The sequence below is a fragment of the Hippocampus guttulatus genome, chromosome 6 (genome assembly GCF_054856545.1).
Source record: "Hippocampus guttulatus isolate MCC_2025c chromosome 6, RoL_Hgut_1.0, whole genome shotgun sequence".
Classification (NCBI taxonomy): Eukaryota; Metazoa; Chordata; class Actinopteri; order Syngnathiformes; family Syngnathidae; genus Hippocampus; species Hippocampus guttulatus.
The window spans coordinates 25,605,464-25,629,894 of record NC_141266.1 but is presented as its reverse complement, the minus strand read 5'-3'; the positions used below and the strand labels follow the sequence as shown (position 1 = coordinate 25,629,894).

The window sequence follows — 24,431 nt, the reverse complement described above, 5'->3', positions numbered from 1 at the left end:
CTTGCTTGACTGATTTTAGCCTGTTGAGGGAATTAAAGTGAAAGAATTTTTGAGCGGCCCTTGCATTTTTTTTTTCTTTTCACGAAACGAAAAAAGTTTACACCGGGGCTACTTTTGCGATAATCCGATCCAAACAGAAGATGCAATTTGCTTAGAACTGCCAGGCGAATGCTGGGAAAAGAAATTGCTTGGTGCCTCGCCGTGCCCGGGGTCTTCTTTCGGACCAATTCTCAACCCTTCTGCTTGCGTCGTAGCGGCTGCTAGCTAGCGCTAAGCTAACCCGGGTCCTTTTGTGTGCCGTCCGACTCGGTAGGACGCCGTGAGGTGCCAGCGGCGAGTCAAGAGTGGCGGTTAAACCTCTCCCGGAACCGTGTGGTTGACGTAGCAAAGTTGCGGCTAGCTCAGGGGTGTCAAACTCAGTTCCCGGAGGGCCGCTGTCCCGCATGATTTCCATCTCTCCCTGTTGCAACGCACCTGATTCAAATGAACAGGTTCAACGTCTGATCATTTGAATCAGGTGCGTTGCAACAGGGAGACTTGGAAGACATGCGGGACAGCGACCCTCCGGGCTAGCTGGTAGGTAGCCGGTGAGCTAGCCAAGGGCGGCAGCAGCACATTGAATACACAAGGCAACTTTGGTGTGTTTTACACCATTGCCGTCCATTCAAGCGATTGACATGTCGGGAGATGGCCGGCGAGCAGAGCCGCCACTTTGCTCGTCTTTCTATGAGCTCATCGTAGCGTTACAAGTTGCTGAGAGCTGTAAAAGACGGACATTGATTCCAATTTCAGGAAACGTCCGAAGCTTTACCCGACCGTCGTTCACTCAGGCGCGAGTCTTGAGAGCCGGCGCAACCTGCGGCTTTCGCTGCTGATCGGCTGCCGCTAGCCGCTGCGCCGGCAAGCGATCGGCGCCGCAGACTCCGCTACGGCGATCGGAGCCAAAATAACTCGGATGCCAGTTCCAAATATGCGGTCCATCAATAACATCCAAATACAGTCGTTGACCGTTTTGTTCAGCGACTCCACAGCAAACTACAGGACAATAATAAGCAGATCGTTTCATTCACATCAATCAAAAGAAGAGTGGGGTTTTTTTCCAGAATCATAGAGCTCCTGCACAGAGTGACAAAATATAGTGCGGGTGTAGCAAATGTTGTGAAATGGCAAGTACGGAAATGTTGAAGTCGAGCGCCTTTGAAAAGCCATCTGCTGTGAGTTTGCGAACGCAGCCGCGCTCCGACTTTGACAGACTTCCCGTCGCAATACATTGGCGCCTCTTGTGTTCAAACTCGACATGACTGAAGTACAAAACAGCTCACAAACAGAACCGGGGAGGAGTGATGATGTTCAAAGGGTTGAAACTTGTGCTTTCTGTGGGACTGCAAGAGTGGGATTTATAAAAATCTGCTTTCCCAACTTCAGGTTCAGCCCGTACGAATGGTACGACGCCCACCCCTGCAACCCGGGATCAGACGTGGTGGAGAACAACTTCACCTTGCTCAACAGCTTCTGGTTCGGAGTGGGCTCCTTGATGCAACAAGGTACGGCATATGCTGTCTCGAAACAGTCGCCCCATTCGCCCCCAGCCTCCACTTCCTGCCATTTTTTATTTTTATTTTTGCTTTCTCCCCGCCCCGTTCTGCGATTGTTTTTCGGCAAGATGTTCACCCGTCAGGGACGAGCGGCGCGGTGCTCTGTCTCACATGACGGAGCGGGTTGCTTGTCACCCACCTGCTGTTCCCCATCCCCCACCCCCAAAAGAGAAAAACAGAAGGAAGGGGGCGGCTTGTCAGGCATTGTCAGCTGAGGCTAGATAGTGTTGCGGCGTTTGTTCCCCCCCCCCCCCCCGGGAGAGCGTCTTCAGAGTGGCAAATGCCGGCCGGCTGTCGGGCACGCTGTGATGTGGCTTCATGAGATTGCTCGTTCAAAGTTTGACCATGTCACGGAGTTTGATGCTCGCATAAACGCTGACGACAGGCAGAGTAGTCGGTCTCCCAAAGACCAAGCGTCTCTTTGGAAATCGGAATGGCTGCGTGCTCGCTAACTTGCCCCCGTCGCGTGTTGGCGGCACCAAATGTGTCTTGGGATATTTTCCGAGCCAAGGTTCCAAACGAGGCAATCTTGGATAAGTTCAACAGGGAAAAAAAAACAAAAATGGTGGGAATTTTGACTGACCGCAGTGTGTAATTCTTCGCGTTTCAGTCGTTTGGATTAAGGGCACACATCTGTCGAATTGGATTTTTGTGGTACTCAAAAGGAAAAAACAAAGTACTGCCGATATTCACTGTGAGCTGTCGTTTGTTAAAGTCTGCTACACGAGTTTCTTCTCCTGCACTCCGCCAACCTCGGTGACAGCAGCTGAGACGGAAGCCAGCCATTTCTTTAAAATGCAAATGACTGTGTTTAAGAGGAGGGAGAAAACGAGCAGCTTGTCTGTGGGAGGGAGGCGTCACAAAGAAGACACCAGACGACAAGGTGCAAAAGCAACAAAGCGCTTCAAATGTGCTCGGCGCTCAACAACAAACATATGTGTGATCATTTCCTGCTACCTTGACTCCACGTTGGAAAATGCTTTTCCACGAACGCTGCCAAAGTGAGGAGGGACGATTTACGGCCGTCATCAAGCGCGGCTGACGACAAAGACGGACCCCGAAAAGCCTCGTTGCCGCCGTGATGCTGCGGCTCGGGTGGAGCGACGGCGACTGCAATGGAAAGCGGAAGATTACATTTGTCGCTTTGACAGTCGTTACTGACCGAGCTGGCAGGAGAGAAGAAGCCTCTCTGGACCTGTCTTTTGCTAGCTTGAGCGCCGTTGGCTCGATCTTCTCACGCCCAAATTTAGCGTTCAACATGGCCAACCTACAATCCAGACTGGATCACCAGATTGGAAACAAGTCAGACTTCATAAGACCAGAGCAGAAAAGTCTGCGCAGATTGCTCGTGGCCAAAGCGTGACTAAACTCATCTGAGAAAATGACAAAAGCAAGGCGGGCCTGTTTCTTTCCAAGACAAACTAACCACAGCAAAGCCTGTCGCTCCATTATTTGCCCGTGTAAGAGCTTCTTTTTTCCTCTCCAACCGCAACGTCCGCAATCGTTACGGGGCCAATCGCAGAAAATGCACCCATCCCTCCCCAATCTCTTTTCTGAAGTATCAGAGCTTGTTTTTGTCCATTTTGCTTTCCGTCCCTGTCAGTGTCGCAGTCCAGGCACGTTGCACAGGCTGAAAACATCAAGGGGAGCCCTTGGAAGAACCTTTTTTTTTTTATCAGCCTGCCAGCATGGGACCGCTGGACTTTTTGCACTGCGCCTCCCTCCTCCCCGGTGCTGACGGCGTGGAATCGAATCCCGTCGCTTGTCGCGGTTTCCGGCGCCGCTCGCCCCTCCCTGCGGTCACAGCCAATTAGGGGATGGCACCGTCCCTCCCTCGTTTGTAAGCACATCGAGCCTCCGTCAAGCCACGAAGGACGAATGCAATCACATTTGGCGGAAGAGGTTAGAGAGCGCGGCGCTCGGCCCGCCCCCTTCATTCCTTCGTTCCCCGCCCTGCCTGCCTCCCGCACGGGCTTGTTACTCTTCAGAATTGCTGTCATCAATCTTCTGGGGAAAGTAACACGTGCGCGCCGAGCGCAAGGGTATTTTAAAGCTTGTCAGAGACGAGATATAAAGTAACTCCGGCATCAGTCAGCGGGCCACCGGTGAAGCCGAATCGCTCGGCGGAGGCCGTGCCGTGCCGGGCTTGGCGGCCCATATGCGCAGATATTCCCAAAGGCTTACCAAGTACGGCACCGTCGCTCTGGAAGAAACCTCATGGAAGGACACCGTCTGGGCTACTTGGGCCCTCTCGAATGCCGTATGTGCCGAGTCCACAAATGAACTGATCGCAGAAGAGGAAAAGGGTTCAGAAGGTGCAGAAGGTTCAGTCATGTATTCTCCCAGGTGAGTTGGAGCCGAGCGATGGCAGCAGATACCACTGAACAACTTGCAGCTTACATTCTCGCCGCGACGCAACTTGTCGCATTGAGAAGACATGCCAGCGTTGACGTGAGCATGGCGATTTCGACACTGAGCAAGGCTAGTCTGAACGGGGAAAGACAGGAGGTCGGCATGGGAATCTATTCTATTCCAAGACTCTAAATTGTCCCTGCCAGGTGCGTTTGTCTATTACGAGTGACTCGTGACCGAGCCAAGTCAGCTCACCTGGAACACAGGACGGGAAGTATGGAAAGGGAATGAAAGGATCATGAAAGAGCTTTTCTTTTTTGCCCCAAGTCCCAACCCAATTGCGTGAAATGTCGGACAGCCCTGAGCATGGACTAAAGGCGGCGCGCAGGAAGCGCAGAAAGGCTTTTAGCTCCTGCATGAATCGGGCCGCGATAAGGCTCTTCGGAGTTGCGCTCGACATTTTACCCGGAAGAGCGGCCGGCTAATTAGCAAACGCCAAAGCGATTGTCCTTGATCAGACAGGGGTGGTGTTTTTGGAGATGAAAAGGCTCGAGCGGCGTCTGGCTTGCGCGCAGGCTCCGAGCTGATGCCCAAGGCCCTGTCGACCAGGATCATCGGCGCCATCTGGTGGTTTTTCACGCTCATCATCATATCGTCCTACACGGCCAACCTGGCGGCGATCCTCACCGTGGAGAGGATGGACTCACCGGTGGACTCGGCCGATGACATGGCCAAGCAGACCAAGATCGAGTACGGCGTGGTCCGCGACGGCGCCACCATGACTTTCTTCAAGGTACGCCGTGAACGATCGCGCCTCTTTGAATCGCGTCACCGCCTTCACCGGCAATCCGATCGTTCCCGGCGGAAGATCTCGTCGACCGTTCGAGAGATCCCAAAGGCGCATGCGATCCGATCGAGGCCGCTCAACATGCTTGTGCCTTTTATTCCAACCGCTGTGGGTTGAATTTGGTTTTGTTTCACTTGATTTGATGCGGCTACCGAAAGTAGCACGCTGTAACCTCATAACATGTAACGCCGCACTTCAATCCACCTCGCCAACTTTGCGCCACATGAAAGCAAGAATCCTTTGAAAGGCGGCCGTGCAATTCATTCCCGTCACCCGTCCGTCAGGTCCCCGTTTCTCACTGTTCTTCGAGCGTTCTGCGATGACGATGACTGGCTTCGCGCGGGCCAAGTTTGTCTTTCTAACGTCTCGCAGGGACGCGTCCGGTGAAAGACTCATTCAACTTTGCGCTTCGGCTGCCACTTGGCATCGCTCGCCGTTCTCTCCAAACCTGCGCCCAAATATCAACATTCTTGTCTTCAGCAAACAGGAGGCCTCGTTTTAACGGCCACCTCTCACCAATTCGAAACGGCTCTCAGTCGTTAAGACGGCAATTATCCTGGATTGGAAACGGCCCGAACGTGACCCTGGTACAAAACGGCATGAAATACGGCAGCCTGGGCAGGACGAATGGAGAGGCTCCTTATCCCTCCTCGAGTCGCGCTCATGAAGAGGAGCGCATCGCCGCGGCGTCCTCGTCACGGTGTCGCAAAGCCAACAGAATGGCTTCGGCGGGGAGATGCGCAATACAATCGCAGGCTCCCGGCGCGCCCCAGCAGGGAGACGTCGCAAACAGGCGGCAGAGGGGCCGCGTCCCCTAGGTCCACATCCGTATCCAGAGGGAGATTCACCCACACGCTTGACTTTGCTTTGGTTTCGGCAAGCCAGCAGAAACGCTTCGTTTTATCCGAAAAGTCCAACCAAAATAAGAATCGCAAGAATAAAGACATGACGGGGGCCTTGTCTCGATCGGTCATGGTGAAGAAGGAGCTGCCGTTGAGAATGGTTTCCCCAGACTTGAACGCGAGAGGCGAGATACGGGAGGACTAGGGAGCAATCTCCTACTCTGAGACTATCGCAATCTCGCAATTGCTTCGCTCGACTCTTGATGGAGAGGCTTTTTGCTCGTCTGATGTGGGCCTTCCATCACAACAACAAGAGCATTAAAAAGTACAACAAATGTTGACATTCAGACCACGTCCGAGTGTCCTCGAGCAAGATACCGAATCCCCGGTCGCGCCTGCCGCTGCGTCATCAGTAGGCCAACGAGGCGGAAACGGCGTCGCCGAGGTCTCAAAGCGCCGTGCGAGCGTTGACCATTTTTTGACCGCACCAGAAATCCAAAGTTTCCACTTTTGAGAAGATGTGGGCCTTCATGAGCAGCAAGCCCAGCACGTCGCTGGTCAAGTCCATCGAGGACGGCGTCCAGCGGGTGCTCAAGTCCGACTACGCCCTCATTATGGAGTCCACCACCATCGACTACGTCACCAGGCGCAACTGCAACCTGACGCAGGTGGGGGGCCTCATCGACAGCAAAGGCTACGGGATCGGCACTCCCCTCGGTAAGAGATTGTCGCTGTCTGAGGACAACCGTGTCCGTCTCCAAAAAGCCTCAACGAATCGTACTGCAAACACCTTGTGAGGAGAGTCGCGGCGCACTGTACCTCGCCGCTCTCTTTGGAAACACATACTGTGCATGCTCCACATGTTGAATAATGGCTGACCAGTACATAAGTCCACCGTGTGTGCCGCTAACGGCCCAAAACACTGTTGCCTGGCTGAGGCTGTCGGTTGACCTGGCGCAGGATCGCCACCATGATCAGGGATGTCGCACAGGGTGAAGGCCGTTGTAAACAAACCAAAAAACAAAAACAAAAGAGTGTCGCACCGAGCGCGACCACAAAAGCGATCTCCGATCTCAAAGCTTAGCAATGAACATCAACGCGTGGCTGCGGCGGGCGGGCTTTGCCGTCCCCGCTTCCCTCGCCGTCCGGTCGGGGCAACGGCAGCATGTCGGCAGAGAAATCTTTCCTTTTGATGACGCCGAACGGGTGGCATGAGAGCCCACGCCGAGAAGTCAAAGCGGCCTCGCGCGTGTCGCCTGCAGGCTCGCCGTACAGGGACAAGATCTCCGTGGCCATCCTCAACATCATGGAAGACGGTCGCCTCCACATGCTGAAGGAGAAGTGGTGGAGCGCCGACGGCTGCTCGGACGACGAGCGGCGAGAGGCGGGCCCCGTGGGAATCCAGAAACTGGGCGGCGTATTCGTGGTGCTGGCGTCCGGCCTGGTGCTGTCGGTCTTGGTGGCCGTCGCCGAGTTTGTCTACAAGCTGAGGAAGACGGCGGGACGCGAGCAGGTATGCGTGCCTCCGTTTTGCAGGGGAGGAGGTCACGGCAGTTGACGGCAAAGGATTCGCGTGCCCCCGGCCATCGCATTTGCTTCTTTGAATAGGCAGGTGTGCAAATCGGAGCAAAGAGAACCAAGTCGCGACTCCGTGACCCCTTTCCTCTCATCTGAGTGGAAGCCAAGCCAAGGCGGCACGCTCGAGTGCACAAGGTGTTGGCGGCGGCGCTTGCGGTGTTGCTTGACACGTCGTCGCGCGCGACATCTTGATGCTCCGCACGCAAGCCCGCCAGGACATGCGCGCTGAGACACACAGACGCATCCTGCGGCACGCTGACTGCGGATCTACCAAAGGTTTTGGGTTGGGAGTCCTCGGTGGGCAACCGTCGCCCATCGGGTGAAGAAGTCACTCGGTGTACTTTCTTCCCGTCATCTTACGGCACATGAGGGAGAGACCCAAAATTTGCCATCGCCTTTGTTTTAAATCTGGCCCCCGCTCAGAGACCAGACCTCAGGGAACGAGGTTTCTTCGGATTTGTGGCATTCAGCTTGCGGAGCCGATCGATTTCTTTCTTTTCGATGCCGAGGCCTCACGCTTGACCGCCAAGCTCGACCGACGCGCCTCGACGACACGTCAAATGTTTCGCACTTCAATATGGTCCATCGGTTGCGGTTTGGTCGTAAGCGCGCGCAATCAGCAGGAGCAGAAGCGCACCGGCCTTCTTGTGTCTTTTCAGGGATGAATCCTTGAGACCCTTTGGCAAGCCTGCCCCCGACAGAGACGCATCCCAAATTCCACGTCGCGGATCTTTTCAATGGCCGGACAGCACGCGTCGTGGCGAAAACGGCCATATTTGGCTACCGATCGGAGAAAATGTCAAGTAGACTTCGAAGGTTGACGCGCTCGCGGAACCTCCGACCCAAATGGGCGGCTCGCCGCGTCGTTTGAGGCGTGGCCTCTCACCACTTTTCGCCATCGGATATCATGTCGCGCGAGGCGATGCCGGGAGACGTGGCGCAAACGCGCGGCATGCGCCGAGCATGAACGAGGTGCCATTTGAATGCATTTTGCGGACGCCGTCAAAACAAATGAAAGCTAAGGCCTTGACCCCCCCCCCCCCCCCCTCCTCTCGTGGCTCGCCTCCCCCTCGCGCTCCTCCTCCCTTTTTGCCCAGAGGTCTTTGTGCGGCGCCATGGCGGACGAGATCAGACTGTCGTTCACCTGCGAGAGGCGGGCCAAACACAAGCCGCAGCCCCCGGCCGCGGCCAAGACGGATGCGGTGATCGACGTGCGCGCCTACAACGACCGGCGTCTCCCCGGCAAGGACGACCTGAGCCGCAGCGCTGGGATGAGCCCCGTCTTCCCCTGAGCCTGCGCTCCCCGCAGGGCGAGGGCCTCCTGAGCGACGCGCCCGACAACGGAGACGACGGCGTGGACGGGATCCTGCGCTACGCCGTCAACCACAGCGACACGGGGACGCTGACAAAACTCGCGCAGCTCAAAATGCCGGCGTCGGCCACGCAGGTATGACGACTCGGAATCCCACCTCGACAAAATTGAACATCACAGACGCCATCCCCAAGAAAGCATCTTTTCGTTCCGCTCCCCGGAGAAGTCGCCGGGCCGGCGTGGGCCACGCAAAAACACCGTCGACGAATCAGCGAGAAAAGACTGGACTGAACAAAAAACAAAGAAGGCAATAATAGCAGACGCACTATCGCGAACGTTACCTCGGACAGACTGCGTTGCGCAGTCCGAAACGCAGCGAGGTTGCGCCATTTCACCACCGCGTTCCATTCGACGCGAGCTAAAGCCGCCTTTGTCGCGGTGTCGTTACGGGACTTCCACGTAGGAGGCATGACTTTGGACTGTTCATCTGTTTCCCCGCCAAAACAAAAGATACATACGTATAGCGTTTCTTGCCAAAGATGTGAGCTGTCGACAGAGGACCGGTGCGCAATCTTGGTCTCTGTGCCAAATGAATCGGGATTCTGCAGCTCATGACGGCCAGAAAGCCAATGAGAAGCTTGCATTTACGTTGCAGGTCCAAGTGACCAATTTCCATTTCACGCCTGTATCGGATTCTCGATTTCAATCCAGCCATCCTTACACTGCAGTCCCTTACTCGACACTTTTCATTCGATGGACCGTTTTGGGTTTTCTGTTTTTTCTCATTTGTACGTTTTGCCGGTCTCATTTGCGATGCAAATGCAGGTTTGTAAACAATCGATGGATGTACTTTGATGACCTCAAGCTGCCATCGGCAAGGCGAATCCCATCTCGGCGTCGACACGCCACGCACACCGGCAAGGAGGAAAATGGGAAGAAAAAATAAATCGCAAATTGTGCAAATTTCATTTTTGAGCTCAGCTTTGGATCGGATGAAAATCTGTCCGTTCGTGACAGAAAGGGGAAGCCAAGAACAAAGCCTGACTTTGGTCTCATTTATCAAACGGCGGACTATCACGACAACGCGCGACTGACGGGCACAATAGTCAGTTCATTGGTCACGCAGGATCGGCGAATCACGACCAGCTGAGGGGCTGCCCATTGGCCGTCGCGTAGTTCGGAGGGAAATCAGGCCATCAAGCAATCAAATGACAAACGCTACGGACGGAGATCATCTTAAGCTCAGGCGGGAGCCCGTCCGGCGTTTGCCGCGCGTCATCTCATCCGACGTCCAAGCGGACCTCCGGACCGGCCGTTGGGCCCGTGTGGCTCTAACACGCGGGTGAACCTCTGTGAGGTTCCACATCGACCTTAGAGTGCAAATCTATGTTAAGAGTGTGCTTGTGGGTGAGTATGTATAAGTTTAGCGGTGGTCCGGTTAGAGACCCCTCATCTCATTATTTGTCCGAGTCCTCCTGCAAAGTAGAGCGTGTAGATAAGGACCCGTGTATTTTGCTACAAGTCGTAATCGTGATCAAGGCAGCGTCGTGGACGCCACAGTATTTATTTCAATAGAGAGCTCACTTCAAGCCCACTTTGGCCCCAAATCGGATTTCAATCGGCTGATGGCATCCTTCTTCCTCTTCTTGCATGGTACTTGCTCGGGCCCGACCGGCCCATGGGCGTTTTTTGGGGGGCGGGGCTTTGAGGCGGAGCCCGATCGGATTTTTGGCAGATGACATATCCGATATTTTTGAGTTGCCCAAAAATATAAAATAGTGCATTTGGGGGTCCATTCGCGCTTACATTTGACTTTTGTGCAAAACCTTGTCTTGGAGTATTTGTGACGACCGAAAAAAAAAGGGGCAAGAATCAACTGAATTTTATTTTATTTTTTTCGCGGGGTGGGAACACCGTGATCTTCTTCTGTGTCGGCCGAATTTTAATGAGAGGATCGGCGAACATCGTCGTAATTGATACTTTTCTACCAGGTCAAAAGTGAGCTAAAGCCTGCGCCGCCCTGTGAAAGAAGAGCGACACTATGCTTCGGAACCTATTTTCTTGCGCTCGATCGAGACTGTCAGAACAATGACCTCCACCAAGAAATGCTCGCTTAGCAACATCACGTGTAACTTCAAATATTTTTAAGTGAACAAAATAACAATGCCCCCCCCCCCCCCCCCCTGAGACTTGGAAAGGGGCTCCTCCACTATTTGCCTAAACACCTCCCAGTCAGCAAAATTGGTCTGGCCCAGCTCTGGGGCAGACACGGCACGTACACTCGGCCCACATACCTCAATGAATGACGGTCCTGCATCGCATTCGGCCCAGATCTGAGCCGCATTGTAAAACCATATCTGGCCCTACTCCGGCCCGACGTTGGGCCAGAACAGGTTCCTCATAGCAGCCTGAATTCAACCTCAACCAAGCCACATCTTTCATGAGCCATATTTGACCCACATTAAAAAAAAAAAAGTCTCAAAAACGACTGTTATAAAAATATGTTTATTGTCATAATTTGTGAACCTCACATATAACTCCACATACACTGGAAAAATGCACTTTTCTTTATTTAACAGTGAACACAAAGTCCAAATTGGGATGCAGCTTGCTCTTGAACGGTATTTTTCTGTTCATCCAATTGTTGCGCTCTCCATGTCCTCTTTTCTTCTCATGCTCTCCTTCCTGTCACCATCACATCTTTGAAGTGAACGATGAGCCGTTTTTAGCCGAAAAAAACCACCATGAATAGTAAGGCGTTTTTAGCCGAAAAAAACAACCATGAATAGTAAGGCGTTTTTAAACGAAAAAAACGACCACGTATAGTAAGGCGTTTTTAGCCCAAAAAAACGACCATGTATAGTAAGGCGTTTTTAGCCCAAAAAAAAACGACCATGTATAGTAAGGCGTTTTTAGCCAAAAAAAAAACGACCATGTATTGTAAGGCGTTTTTAGCCCCAAAAACGACCATGTATAGTAAGGCGTTTTTAACCCAAAAAAAAAAACGACCATGTGTAGGAAGGCGTTTTTAGCCAAAAAAAACAACCATGAATAGTACGGCGTTTTGAGCCGAAAAAAACGACCATGAATAGTAAGGCGTTTTTAGCCCCAAAAAACGACCATGTATAGTAAGGCATTTTTAGCCGGAAAAAACGACCATGTATAGTAAGGCGTTTTTAGCCCCAAAAAACGACCATGTATAGTAAGGCGTTTTTAGGCCGAAAAAAATGACCTAGTATAGTAGGGCGTTTTTAGCCCGAAAAAAACGACATAGTATAGTAAGGCGTTTTTAGACGAAAAAAAACTACCATGTACAGTAAGACGTTTTTAGCCCAAAAAAACGACCATGTATAGTAAGGCGTTTTTAGCCCAAAAAAACGACCATGTATAGTAAGGCGTTTTTAGCCGAAAAAAAACCGACCATGTATAGTAAGGCGTTTTTAGGCCAAAAAAACGACATAGTATCGTAAGGCGTTTTTAGCCCGAAAAAAACAACATAGTATAGTAAGGCGTTTTTAGGCCAAAAAAAAACGACGTAGGATAGTAAGGCGTTTTTAGCCCGAAAAAAACGACCATGTATAGTAAGGCGTTTTTAGCCCGAAAAAACGACCATGTATAGTAAGACGTTTTTAGCCCGAAAAAACGACCATGTATAGTAAGGCGTTTTTAGCCCGAAAAAAATGACCATGCATAGTAAGGCGTTTTTAGCCAATAAAACGACCATGTATAGTAAGGCATTTAGGGGAAAAAACGACCATGTATAGGAAGGTGTTTTTAGCCCGAAAAAAACGACCACGTATAGTAAGGCGTTTTATGCCCGAAAAAAAGACCATGTATAGTAAGGCGTTTTTAGGCCAAAAAAAAACGACGTAGGATAGTAAGGCGTTTTTAGCCCGAAAAAAACGACCATGTATAGTAAGGCGTTTTTAGCCCGAAAAAACGACCATGTATAGTAAGACGTTTTTAGCCCGAAAAAACGACCATGTATAGTAAGGCGTTTTTAGCCCGAAAAAAATGACCATGTATAGTAAGGCGTTTTTAGCCGGAAAAAAAATGACCATGTATAGTAAGGCCTTTTTAGCCGAAAAAAAAATGACCATGTATAGTAAGGCGTTTAGGGGAAAAAACGACCATGTATAGGAAGGTGTTTTTAGCCCGAAAAAAACGACCACGTATAGTAAGGCGTTTTATGCCCGAAAAAAAGACCATGTATAGTAAGGCGTTTTTAGGCCAAAAAAAAACGACGTAGGATAGTAAGGCGTTTTTAGCCCGAAAAAAACGACCATGTATAGTAAGGCGTTTTTAGCCCGAAAAAACGACCATGTATAGTAAGACGTTTTTAGCCCGAAAAAACGACCATGTATAGTAAGGCGTTTTTAGCCCGAAAAAAATGACCATGTATAGTAAGGCGTTTTTAGCCGGAAAAAAAATGACCATGTATAGTAAGGCCTTTTTAGCCGAAAAAAAAATGACCATGTATAGTAAGGCGTTTTTAACCACAAAAAAGACCATGTATAGTAAGGCGTTTTTAGCCCAAAAAAACGACCATGTATAGTAAGGCGTTTTTAGCCCAAAAAAACGACCATGTACAGTAAGGCGTTTTTAGCCCAAAAAAACGACCATGTACAGTAAGGCGTTTTTAGCCCCAAAAAACCATCATCTATAGTAAGGCGTTTTTAGCTGGAAAAAACGACCATGTATAGTAAGGCGTTTTTAACAACAAAAAAAAAACGACTATGTATAGTAAGGTGTTTTTATTCGAAAAAAATGACCATGCATAGTAAGGCGTTTTTAGCCAATAAAACGACCATGTATAGTAAGGCATTTAGGGGAAAAAACGACCATGTATAGGAAGGTGTTTTTAGCCCGAAAAAAACGACCACGTATAGTAAGGCGTTTTATGCCCGAAAAAAAGACCATGTATAGTAAGGCGTTTTTAGCCCAAAAAAACGACCATGTATAGTAAGGCGTTTTTAGCCCCAAAAAACGACCATGTATAGTAAGGCATTTTTAGCCGGAAAAAACGACCATGTATAGTAAGGCCTTTTTAACAAAAAAAAAACGACTATGTATAGTAAGGTGTTTTTATTCGAAAAAAACGACCATGCATAGAAAGGCGTTTTTAGCCAATAAAACGACCATGTATAGTAAGGCATTTAGGGGAAAAAAACGACCATGTATAGGAAGGTGTTTTTAGCCCGAAAAAAAACGACCATGTATAGTAAGGCGTTTTTACTCCAAAAAAACGACCATCTATAGTAAGGCGTTTTTAGCCCAAAAAAACGACCATCTATTGTAAGGCGTTTTTAGCCCGAAAAAAACGACATAGTATCGTAAGGCGTTTTTAGCACAAAAAAACGACATAGTATCGTAAGGCGTTTTTAGCCCGAAAAAATCGACAGTATAGTAAAACGTTTTTAGCCCGAAAAAAACGACATCGTATAGTAAGGTGTTTTTAGCCTGAAAAAAATGACATAGTACATAGTAAGGCGTTTTTAGGCCGAAAAAAACGACATAGTATAGTAAGGCGTTTTTAGCCCGAAAAATACGACATAGTATAGTAAGGCGTTTTTCACCCCAAAAAAGCTAAAAAAAAATTACATAGTATAATAAGGCGTTTTTAGCCGAAAAACGCCTTACGATACTATTAGGTTGCTAAAAACGTCTTACTATACTATGTCGTTTTTTTTTGTTGCTAAAAACGTCTTACTATACTATGTCGTTTTTTTCAGGCTAAAAATGCCTTACTATACTATGTCGTTTTTTCGGGCTTAAAAAGCCTTACTATACTATGTCGTTTTTTTTTTTAGCTAAAAATGCCTTACTATACTATGTCGTTTTTTTCGGGCTTAAAAATGCCTTAGTATACTATGTCGTTTTTTTCGGCCTAAAAACGCCTTACTATACAATGTCGTTTTATTCGGCCTAAAAACGCCTTACTATACTATGTCGTTTTTTTCGGGCTTAAAAATGCCTTAGTATACTATGTCGTTTTTTTCGGCCTAAAAACGCCTTACTATACAATGTCGTTTTATTCGGCCTAAAAACGCCTTACTATACTATGTCGTTTTTTTGGGCTGAAAAAGCCTTACTATACTGTCTTTTTTTTTCGGGCAGAAAACGCCTTACTATACTATGTCGTTTTTTTTTTTTTTTAGCTAAAAACGCCTTACTATACTATGTCGTTTTTTTTTTTTTAGCTAGAAACGCCTTACTATACTATGTCGTTTTTTTGGGCCTAAAAACGCCTTACTATACTATGTCGTTTTTTTGGGCCTAAAAACGCCTTACTATACATGGTCGTTTTTTCGGGCTAAAAACGCCTTACTATACTATGTCGTTTTTTTTTAGCTGAAAACGCCTTACTATACTATGTCGTTTTTTATTAGCTAAAAACGCCTTACTATGCTATGTCGTTTTTTTCGGCCTAAAAACGCCTTACTATATATACTATGTCGTTTTTTTCGGGCTAAAAACGCCTTACTATACTATGTCATTTTTTTCGGGCTAAAAACGCCTTACTATACATGGTCGTTTTTTTCGGCCTAAAAACGCCTTACTAAATGTCGTTTTTTTCGGCCTAAAAACGCCTTACTATACTCTGTCGTTTTTTTCGGGCTAAAAACGCCTTACTATACATGGTCGTTTTTTTCGGCCTAAAAACGCCTTACTAAATGTCGTTTTTTTCGGGCTAAAAACGCCTTACTATACTATGTCATTTTTTTCGGGCTAAAAACGGCTTACTATACTATGTCATTTTTTTCGGGCTAAAAACGCCTTACTATACTATGTCGTTTTTTTGGCCTAAAAATGCCTTACTATACTATGTCGGTTTTTTCGGGCTAAAAACGCCTTACAATACTGTCGTTTTTTTTGGCTAAAAATGTCTTACTATAAATGGTTGTTTTTTTTCGGCTCAAAACGCCTTACTATACATGGTCGTTTTTTTGGGCTAAAAACGCCTTACTATACATGGTCGTTTTTTTCGGTAAAAACGCCTTACGATACAAAAAACCACTTCAATAAGCCTTACTTATCATGTTGGTCAAAGAAAGAAGGGGTATGGTTGCAACCTCTGGGGATTGAACACCCAACCACTAGTTTGGGAAATGGTTTCTCTACCCCTGAGTCACACCACCACATAACTCCTTGTTTGTTTTGTGTTGTCTTCAATAAAGCTGCAAATGGTGGTTAAAGATGTGACCTTTTTGCAAACCCTGGGAATCGAACACCCAACTGCTGGATTTGGGACTTCAGCTTTCTACCACTGAGCTAACCCACCACAATGAACCTTTGGGTTGTTTTGTGTTTTTCCTCAAATAAGTTGTATATGGTGGTTAAAGAGTAGACATTGTTGCACCAAACAGGGATCGAACACTCAACCACTGGTGTGGCACTCCATTACTCTACCACTGAGCCAAAGCACCACATAGAGCAGTGGAGTTGTGTTTTTTTTATTAATCATGGTCGTTTATTTCGGCTAAAAATTTACTATACATGGTCGTTTTTTTTGGGTAAAAACGCCTTACGATACATGGTCGTTTTTTTTTTTGGCTAAAAATGTCTTACTATACATGGTGTTTTTTTTAAGGCTAAAAACACCTTACTATTCATTGTTGTTTTTTGGGGCAAAAAACGCCTTACTATTCATAGTCGTTTTTTTCGGCTAAAAACGCCTGACTATAAATGGTCTTTTTTTTTCGGCTAAAAACGCCTTACTATACATGGTCGTTTTTTTCGAGCTAAAATTGCCTTACTATACATGGTCGTTTTTTTCAGGCTAAAAACGCCTTCGTATACATGGTCATTTTTTTCGGCTCAAAACGCCTTACTATACATGGTTGTTTTTTTTCGGCTAAAAACGCCTTACTATTCATGGTCGTTTTTTTTGGGCTAAAAACGCCTTACTACACATGGTCGTTTTTTTCGGCTAAAAACGCCTTACTATTCATGGTCGTTTTTTTTGGGCTAAAAACGCCTTACTACACATGGTCGTTTTTTTCGGCTAAAAACGCCTTACTATACATGGTCGTTTTTTTGGCTAAAAACGTCTTACTATACATGGTCGTTTTTTTCGGCTAAAAACGTCTTACTACACATGGTTGTTTTTTTGGGCTAAAAACGCCTTACTATACATGGTCGTTTTTTTTGGCTAAAATTGTCTTACTATAAATGGTTGTTTTTTTTGGCTAAAAACGCCTTACTATACATGGTCGTTTTTCTCGAGCTAAAATTGCCTTACTATATATGGTCGTTTTTTTCAGGCTAAAAACGCCTTCGTATACATGGTCGTTTTTTTTTTGGCTCAAAACGCCTTACTATACATGGTCGTTTTTTTCGGCTCAAAACACCTTACTATACATGGTTGTTTTTTCGGCTAAAAACGCCTTACTATTCATGGTCGGTTTTTTTGGGCTGAAAACACGCCTTACTATAAATGGTCGTTTTTTTTCTCGGCTAAAAACGCCTTACTATACATCACTGTTGTCAAACTCATTTCACATGGCGGGCCACATACGGCCTCGGTAGATGTCAAGTGGGCCGGACCATTAAAATGATACCGATTTTTCTACAAACAACCAAAACAACATGTCTTTCCTTTGTTTTGGTATAAAGAAGCACGAGAACATTTGGAAAATGTTGAAATTTAATGAACGCATCTCTTACAAAACATTTAATGAAGCACCTTACATTTCCTTCAACAAATGTGCCATTTACTTTTATCATTCACATATATGCATTGCAACTGATCCCATTGATTGTACAAACTTTAACAAGTATTTGGAAAAATATAGTAATGCACTTTATAATTAAACAAGATTTATAAAGAAAGGAAGTTTTAAACCATTTACACGTGTATATAAAATCTAAATGTAATCCCTGCCTACACCTTACAAACTAAGGAGAGTGCTGTTAAATGTGTAAATGTGAGAGTGCTATTGATAGCGTCTCCTGTCATGGGTCTGTCAAGTGACGGACTGAGGCTGCTGTTGTCTTCTTCTCTGGTCAAAACAGTGTCCCCTAGCGGATACTCAATGAATTGCACCTTATTAAAAATATAAGTTCTGTCTTTTATGCATTTTTTTCATTTTTAAATTATCCTGCAGGCCTGATTGAACCTCGTGTGTGTGTGTGTGTGTGTGTGTGTGTGTGTGTGTGTGTGTGTGTGTGTGTGTGTGTGTGTGTGTGTGTGTGTGTGTGTGTGATGAATGGAATTCTGCATCGGTGTTGAATTCCGACCGACCGACCAATTGTAAAACAAGGCTGTGTGTTGAAAAAACACTTTTCCGGACGTGGTCCTCCAACCCAAACGTTTGGCCACCCCTGGCGGACAACATTCGGTCAGTCAATCCATTCCTTGGTGGAGGCCATTGTCGCGTTTCTTGGACTTACACGGCTGTCGGTTTGAAGGAGTTTCGAGCAGATGAACGTCGCAATGGTTTTTCCCCGTCGAGTTGCGCCGCTTCTCACAGTTGTCCGAAGGAAAGAAGAAGAAGAAAAAAAACATGTTGGTGCCAACCAGGGTTGTCTTTGTGGACATTGAGAATTTCTATGAATATAGATTTTTGTAAGGTTTTGTACCAATAAATGGATATGCTAGTACGCGTTTTAGAGAAGTTTAGAAGAACCGAGCAAAACGTAGCCACTGTCAGCGACATAACATCAAACTAAAGAAGTGAGTGAAATATTTTCTTTTCAACACACTGTGAATTATCCAATTGTACAGTTTGCTGTGACATGAAGTTTGAAATAAAAAAGAAAAAAGAAAAATAATCATCATCACCTACTGGATTGTGTTGTGAGCAATCTGGTTTGTTGTCCCAATTCTTTGGAGACTGCGCCGATTCTTTGAAAGGGCTCTGGAAATACACTTGAGGTGAGTGGAGTGAAGGCCACGGGTAGTCATCTGGTAAGGGCAGCAAAATCCCCCAGCTGCGCGGTGTGGCGTGAAGCCTAACAAGCAATGATTTACCATCTCTTGGCTCTCACTGAATCCCCGTCAGACAGAGCCAGGCCAGCGGGAGTGCATGAGCACGCTGGAAAAAACAGCAACGGGTTGTCGCCGCGGGAACAGCAAAGCTGCGGCGGCGGCGGCGGGACAAACGGGAAACGCAAGCCGAGCGCCAGCTGTCTTGCGCGCGCTGAACCGGGATTTCAGACGGAAACCTTTGCGCCGCCGGCCATCGGGTCCACAAAAGGCTCCATCAAACAGCCTTCGCCTTTGCACTGAACAACGCTTCACCCTTCCGATCGGACCCGACAGTGATGACAATGTCATCGTTTCACCCACGGCGGTGAAAATCACGCCGAATGGACATCTTGGGACCAGTCCGCTGGCTCCCGGTCGATGGCGATCGACGTATTGGGCACCCCTGCCTTAAAATTAGCTTAGCGATTAGCGCTTCACGCCTTTGTTTGCGAATGAGCGGTGATTCGGTTGTCATCTGACTGGTTGCCCTCCATGTCAATCAAGTAGCGGTCTTGATGATAGGCTGACGTGGTACGTTCTGTGGATTTAGCGCCGTTGTGTGAATGCAAGCGCCACCGCCGAGGCGTTTTCGACGCTTGTGATGCGAAAGCCCGGGAGCCGCATTGAACCAGCCAAAGAGCGAGCCGCGGGTTGGCCACCGCCGTGCTTGTCCATTGCAAATCCGCAAAAAAATAAATCAATAAAAATGGCGGTGTGTCGTATAAGACCCAGCGCGCAAGCACTTTTTTCCTCCCAGTTCGGCCTGTTTTAGGTCAAGAATGCATGTTGAATATTGATCCCTTTGGAAGAATTTCTGGGGTTTGTAAAAATAAAAATCCAAATAAATTCTCCCCCAAAATGGGGAGAATCAAGGGGCCAGGTAGCACATTCTTGTTCGTAGCACGATCGCTCACGCTACCGCCTCGAAAAGCGTCTTCATCCAATTTGATGCGGGCAAATCTGACACCATGTCTGTTCATAGCTACGGCTAGCAAGCAGGTTGGAGTTTGTCGGCCTCGCTCTGTTGAACGGCTCATCGTTGTCCTCGTCGGCGTGCTCATGTTGGGAGCGACGCACACTTTGATGACCTTGACAGCGCCGTCGGGTGGCGACGTTCACCTCTGTGCTCCTGGGTGACGTGCCGCAGCCTGAACGATGCGCTTCGCTACCTACGCCTGCGAGTAGGTCGGGGAAAATGAGGGGCTCGGGGTGGAATGCATCGCCCAATGCCTTCCCCACCTCTCCCGTCGCGGCAGAGTCAACTCGCAGCTTTGAGAAAATGCCACATGCGGCTGGCTGTATTCCTTGTTGGCATTGCAATGGGCTAAAATAGCAGTTGAGATTTGTGGCATGCGTAGGACGTGTTTCTTACTCATTTCCATGAGTACAAGAATTTTCCATCAGGCCGTTTTGAAAATCAAATGTGAGCCCTGAGCGCTCAAGTTTTTTTTCAAGCCATAGTGATGGATGGAACACGAGTGAGTGCCTCGGAGAAGCAAGCGTCTATTCCAAAATAACCCCCCCCCCCTCCCAAAAAAAAACAAGAGCCAGCATTGGTGAACTGCTTTGAAAACAAAACAGCCTTTGTGATGTAACCTGCCGTCCAACGCATCCTCCGCAGGGAACGTTGCCCCGTATTTTCGTGCACCGGCGCTCGGCTCATGTTTGCGTGCGCACGATCCGACAATTGCGCATCGTTGACCTTTATAAACAAACCGTGTTCACGATCCGCGGCATGACACTCGAGAATCCTGATTCAAAAGCGTGCAAGGAAGCGAAATGCGTGTCTCGCGGGAGCGCTGTGGCACGAGCTAACGCGCCGGTTCCAAAAGCACAAAGCTTTGGAAGACAGACGGCGGCGCAAGCGGCCCTTTTGCTTCGCGCATCATCATCAAGCTACATTGCGCTGGCAGGCCGCTGATGACGCCGGGCCTGACAAATGAGCAACGGCGGCAGTCCGGCAATACGAGACTGAGCTGATGTGTCCACATTGGACGCGTGCCTTGGGCTTTTTCACCTTTTGGACTGGTCCCCGCAACGGACGAGCGCAAACAATGAATGTGGTCATTTCCGATGATACCTCAGAGAATGCGGCAAAACATTAAAAGCTCTGATTGGCAAAAAACGGGGATTTGCGATGGGATTTGGACTTTAGCAAATAGTCACTCACGCCTTCCTCGCATCTCGGCCGGATGGCTTTCATGCACTTGACTTTGGAGTCAGCCAATCCTCCATCCGGTGTCTCCAGTTGGTCCAGAACGCCGCCGGGATGGAGCCAAGTCTCCGGTCACCTAGGCAAGCCGTACCCTCGGGGATCAAAAAGAGAACCTCGGAAGCCTTCCTCATGGTGATGAGGCTCGGGGTGGCAATCTCGGCGCTGGCTCTCAATGGGCAGGCGTTGCCCTGTGGGGCCAAAACCGCGCCGGTTAAAAAGTAGGACCAAACGTCTTGTGAATGGACCGGTGACCTCCCGCCGGAGTCAGCAAAGTAGAACGGCGCAGACGCAAGCTCAGCGTTTGATTGCCGAGCCATGCGTCCTGAAGTCAACGGAACCGTCTATTGTCATCGCCCATCGCTCGGAAATCACTTCCAGCGCCATTTTAAGATTGTGGCCCGACCAAAGGTTCGCCGTTAAGTGGTTTTCTGATGACCGAGTGAAATCCAGAGTGCTTTTCATCTCTTAAAAAGGAACCTCTCGCCGACCTCGGTGAAAATCTCTCAACTCGAAGGAGCGGTGGCCCCGTTCCAACGTTTGTCGCATTGATGTGATGGACGATCAAGAGTGTTCATCTTGAAAAGCGTCCTAATGACATGCAGTTCCTGGCTTGTTTGAGCCGCTCTTTGTCAGGAAGCCTCTTTGCGTAATACGGACACAAAGCACTTGGGAGCTTTCGCTTGCATCCAAGAATGAAAAAGGCTGAAGTGGCATTTGTCTTTTAGTGCTCCATTCCACACCGAAGCACTTTGGGATCACGCGCGTTCCAGCCCGGTTCACTTAGCGTTTGCGCACGCGCGGCACCAAAAGTCACTCTCCCAAACTATTTGGAAAACTTTCACCCAACCTTCACTTGGCTCTTGTCGGAATCCGTCGGTCTCTCCTCTGTGCCCCAACCGCTCCGTGGTTTTGCTTTTTTGCTCCAAGTCTGCTGGGACGGGCTCCGTCCGCTTTCCCGCAACCCAACGTAGAGAAGCAGGACAGAGACTGGATGGCTTAGGGTCAATGTTTCCATTGAGGCAAAGCGCAACCATTCGACAAGATGACCAACACCTTTTGAATGGCTTCAAGTTTGTGCGATCAAGGCAAGGGGCGACCGACCGTTCACAACACAAACAAAAGCTGCCACACGTGATTTAAAGGCTCATCGGCGTCGACCGACCTCTGTTGTGCTACAGCGGCGCTAATATGCCTCTCAAATGTTAATGAGCGCAAATGTATGCCGCCTGTTTCGCATGGCTTGTTTGTCAGCATTGACGACAAAGGCCATCTCGCAGTCGTGTGTAATTACGCCGCGCCGTTGCTCAACGAGGCTTTGTCTGGGCACATAATGGCGCTCACACTCTGTCTCCGACTGCTTTTTGCAGGGTGCATCGCGGGCTTGGATGCAGGCGTGCTCATATTTGGCACTGGTTGCTAGGCGACCGCAAAGGATAGCTCGGTGCCTGTTCCCGCTGCTCTGGACATGAAGTTTGGCAGGACCACAATTTGTCCTTTTTACTCCGGAATAGGGAGGCCAACGAGGAGAAAAGCGGGACGGCGGAAGGTTCAAACCAGCCCATCCGATTCCACGGGTATGGCGCCATCTTGGGGAGCGCGCACGTGAGCTGCAGCTCATCAAGCTGCGATACGACACGTCCCGACTGACAGGGCGCTTGCACAACAGCAACGGCTGTAACCGAGCGCTTGACAGAACGCGTCGTCGTCATAAGGACACGGCAGAACACAGAAGATGAAACACCTCCGCTCATTCGATCACCGGCATTCCCGATGACGAAGCGCTTGGCGAGGCAATCTCCTTTCACCGGCGACGTCGGAGACATCGTGAAGTCGCACGTGTCTGCTGCAAGCTAAGCTAGAAAGTCAACAAACATTCGAGGAGTAACACGCGCAGTTCTCCATTCTCCCGTCCCACCTCGATGCGCTTCAATTCCAAGCGCCGACTCTCGGTTCCAAACGACGCGCCTCTCTGGTCGCGCATCCGGCCGCACCGAGGCAGACCGTCCGACGGCGCCGACATCTCCGCTGAACAAAACGGGCCTGTGAAAAATTCTGCCCGTTGCGGGTGCGAACAACACAGGCGGCCCGTCCAGCGGCGACAGTCCAATAGCGCCGACATCCCCCTCATCAAAATGCCTGCCGCCCTTGCGACCATCGAGCACGGATTTTTCTCCTTCGAACAATGTCACGGCCAAAACGTTCCACGGCCGGTCCACGCAAAGGTCAACAAACACCACACGAGAAAACAAGAAAGCAGCGGCGACCTCTTGAAGACAAGTGCCTACCCAGGGCGCCATTTTAGTCACGGTCGTGATGAATGATCACTACGACGTTTCCGTCAGTCTGAGCAGGGATCAGTTTCTTTATTACTCACGTCACTGTGACACGTTTCCCATTTCCCCAAGGACAGACATGACTGACATTTTCCTGCGTTTGTTTCCACGCTGTTATGGAGGTGCCCTCTGCCCAAATGTCGGGCCGTTGTCAATCTGGAATCACTCCAGCAACTGTCGTGCCTAGCGGATGCGTCCAGATGGCGTCACGGCGCGCGTCACCTGTACCGCGCCGCCACATTGCACCGCGGCAGCACAAACACGATCGATAAGTTGGCCGACGCGGTGCTGTGCTAAGAGCAAAGGCCCGAACGGCCCAAGATCTCCATCAACGATCTCAACGGTGACTTTAATCACGTCGTGTCAGCCGAAGAGATTGGGCGCGGGAAAAAACAAAAGAAAACAAACATGGCGCTCATGTTTTACACGGTAACGAGCAGAATCTCCATGACGGTTTTCAAATGGAAGGAGTAAAAGTAAAACGGCGTGGAGAAGATCCAAATTCAAGTGCAGAAGCCTGAAAAATGGACCCGAGCACAGTAAGCAAGTATTTTGAGGTACTACCGAAAGTCAGCATTTGTGGGCCGGCACCAAATGCTCAGTCCGCTCAAGATTTGTCAAGCGCTAGGAAGCGCCACTCGGCAGTTGACTGCTACTTTGGCGGTTTGGGGCTTGGCGTACGAGGAAGTCGTTCAGAAGGCAGGGCACCGCCGGGGGCCGGGGGCTGCATTCTAACGAGGTCATCAACAAGCGCCGACCGCTGCGACGAGAAAAAGAGCTCATCTGTTGAGCCGCCGTCCACCGGTGGCTTCGACTCTGACCGGAAAATAATGATGCCGTTGCGCGCTAATGGTGCAAACTGCTGCGGCGGCGCATGCCCGCCTTGCCAAAACAGGCTCCGCTTTTCAACGGGAAATGAACATCCGCGCGCAAGACAAGACACCCGGCAATTGCCAAGAAATTTCGTGCGCCGTTCGGTGTCCATTCGTAACCGCAGTGGCAAGTAACGACGCGCAAATGCTCGGCCACTGTACTTTTCCCTTTTTACCGCCCACATTTGAAAGCAGTCTCTTGGTTCTCCACCTTCCTTTGTCCAAGTCAGCTTGTTAGCGTTGTGTTTTGTTTTGTTTTGTTTTTTTCCCAGCCTCTGCAGATGAGGGCACGATCTACAAAAGATCCAAAAAGCAACCACGGTTGAGATCATGATGACCCGAGGCCTTGGATCAGCACGGACACGGAGGAACGTGACACACGGAGGCTTTTGTCAGGATCCGATGACTGACGATTGATTGCCCAAAACCTTCTTAGCCTTTGTGCTGACTTTGCTCACCTGGGTGAGGTCATGTCCAAAGGTGGATGCGCTAACGCCATTCTTCTCTGTGCTAAC

At 49.1% G+C, this 24,431-nt stretch overlaps 1 protein-coding gene across 3 annotated transcripts in view; it reads left to right on the top strand.

Annotated features, from left to right (window-relative positions):
* The window catches only part of LOC147204425 (glutamate receptor ionotropic, kainate 3-like), a 66,539-nt gene extending 48,236 nt beyond the window's left edge, over positions 1-18,303 (top strand). For 2 of the 3 annotated variants that reach the window (XM_086113018.1, XM_086113020.1), the window contains 5 exons: positions 1,426-1,544; positions 4,466-4,740; positions 6,128-6,353; positions 6,899-7,149; positions 8,314-18,303. In XM_086113018.1, coding sequence (XP_085969144.1) covers positions 1,426-1,544; positions 4,466-4,740; positions 6,128-6,353; positions 6,899-7,149; positions 8,314-8,667 — 1,225 coding nt within the window. In that variant the 3' untranslated portion in view covers positions 8,668-18,303. The remainder of the gene's footprint in view (positions 1-1,425; positions 1,545-4,465; positions 4,741-6,127; positions 6,354-6,898; positions 7,150-8,313) is intronic. The other variant, XM_086113019.1, reaches the window with a different exon arrangement.
* Positions 18,304-24,431: the final 6,128 nt, after the last annotated feature.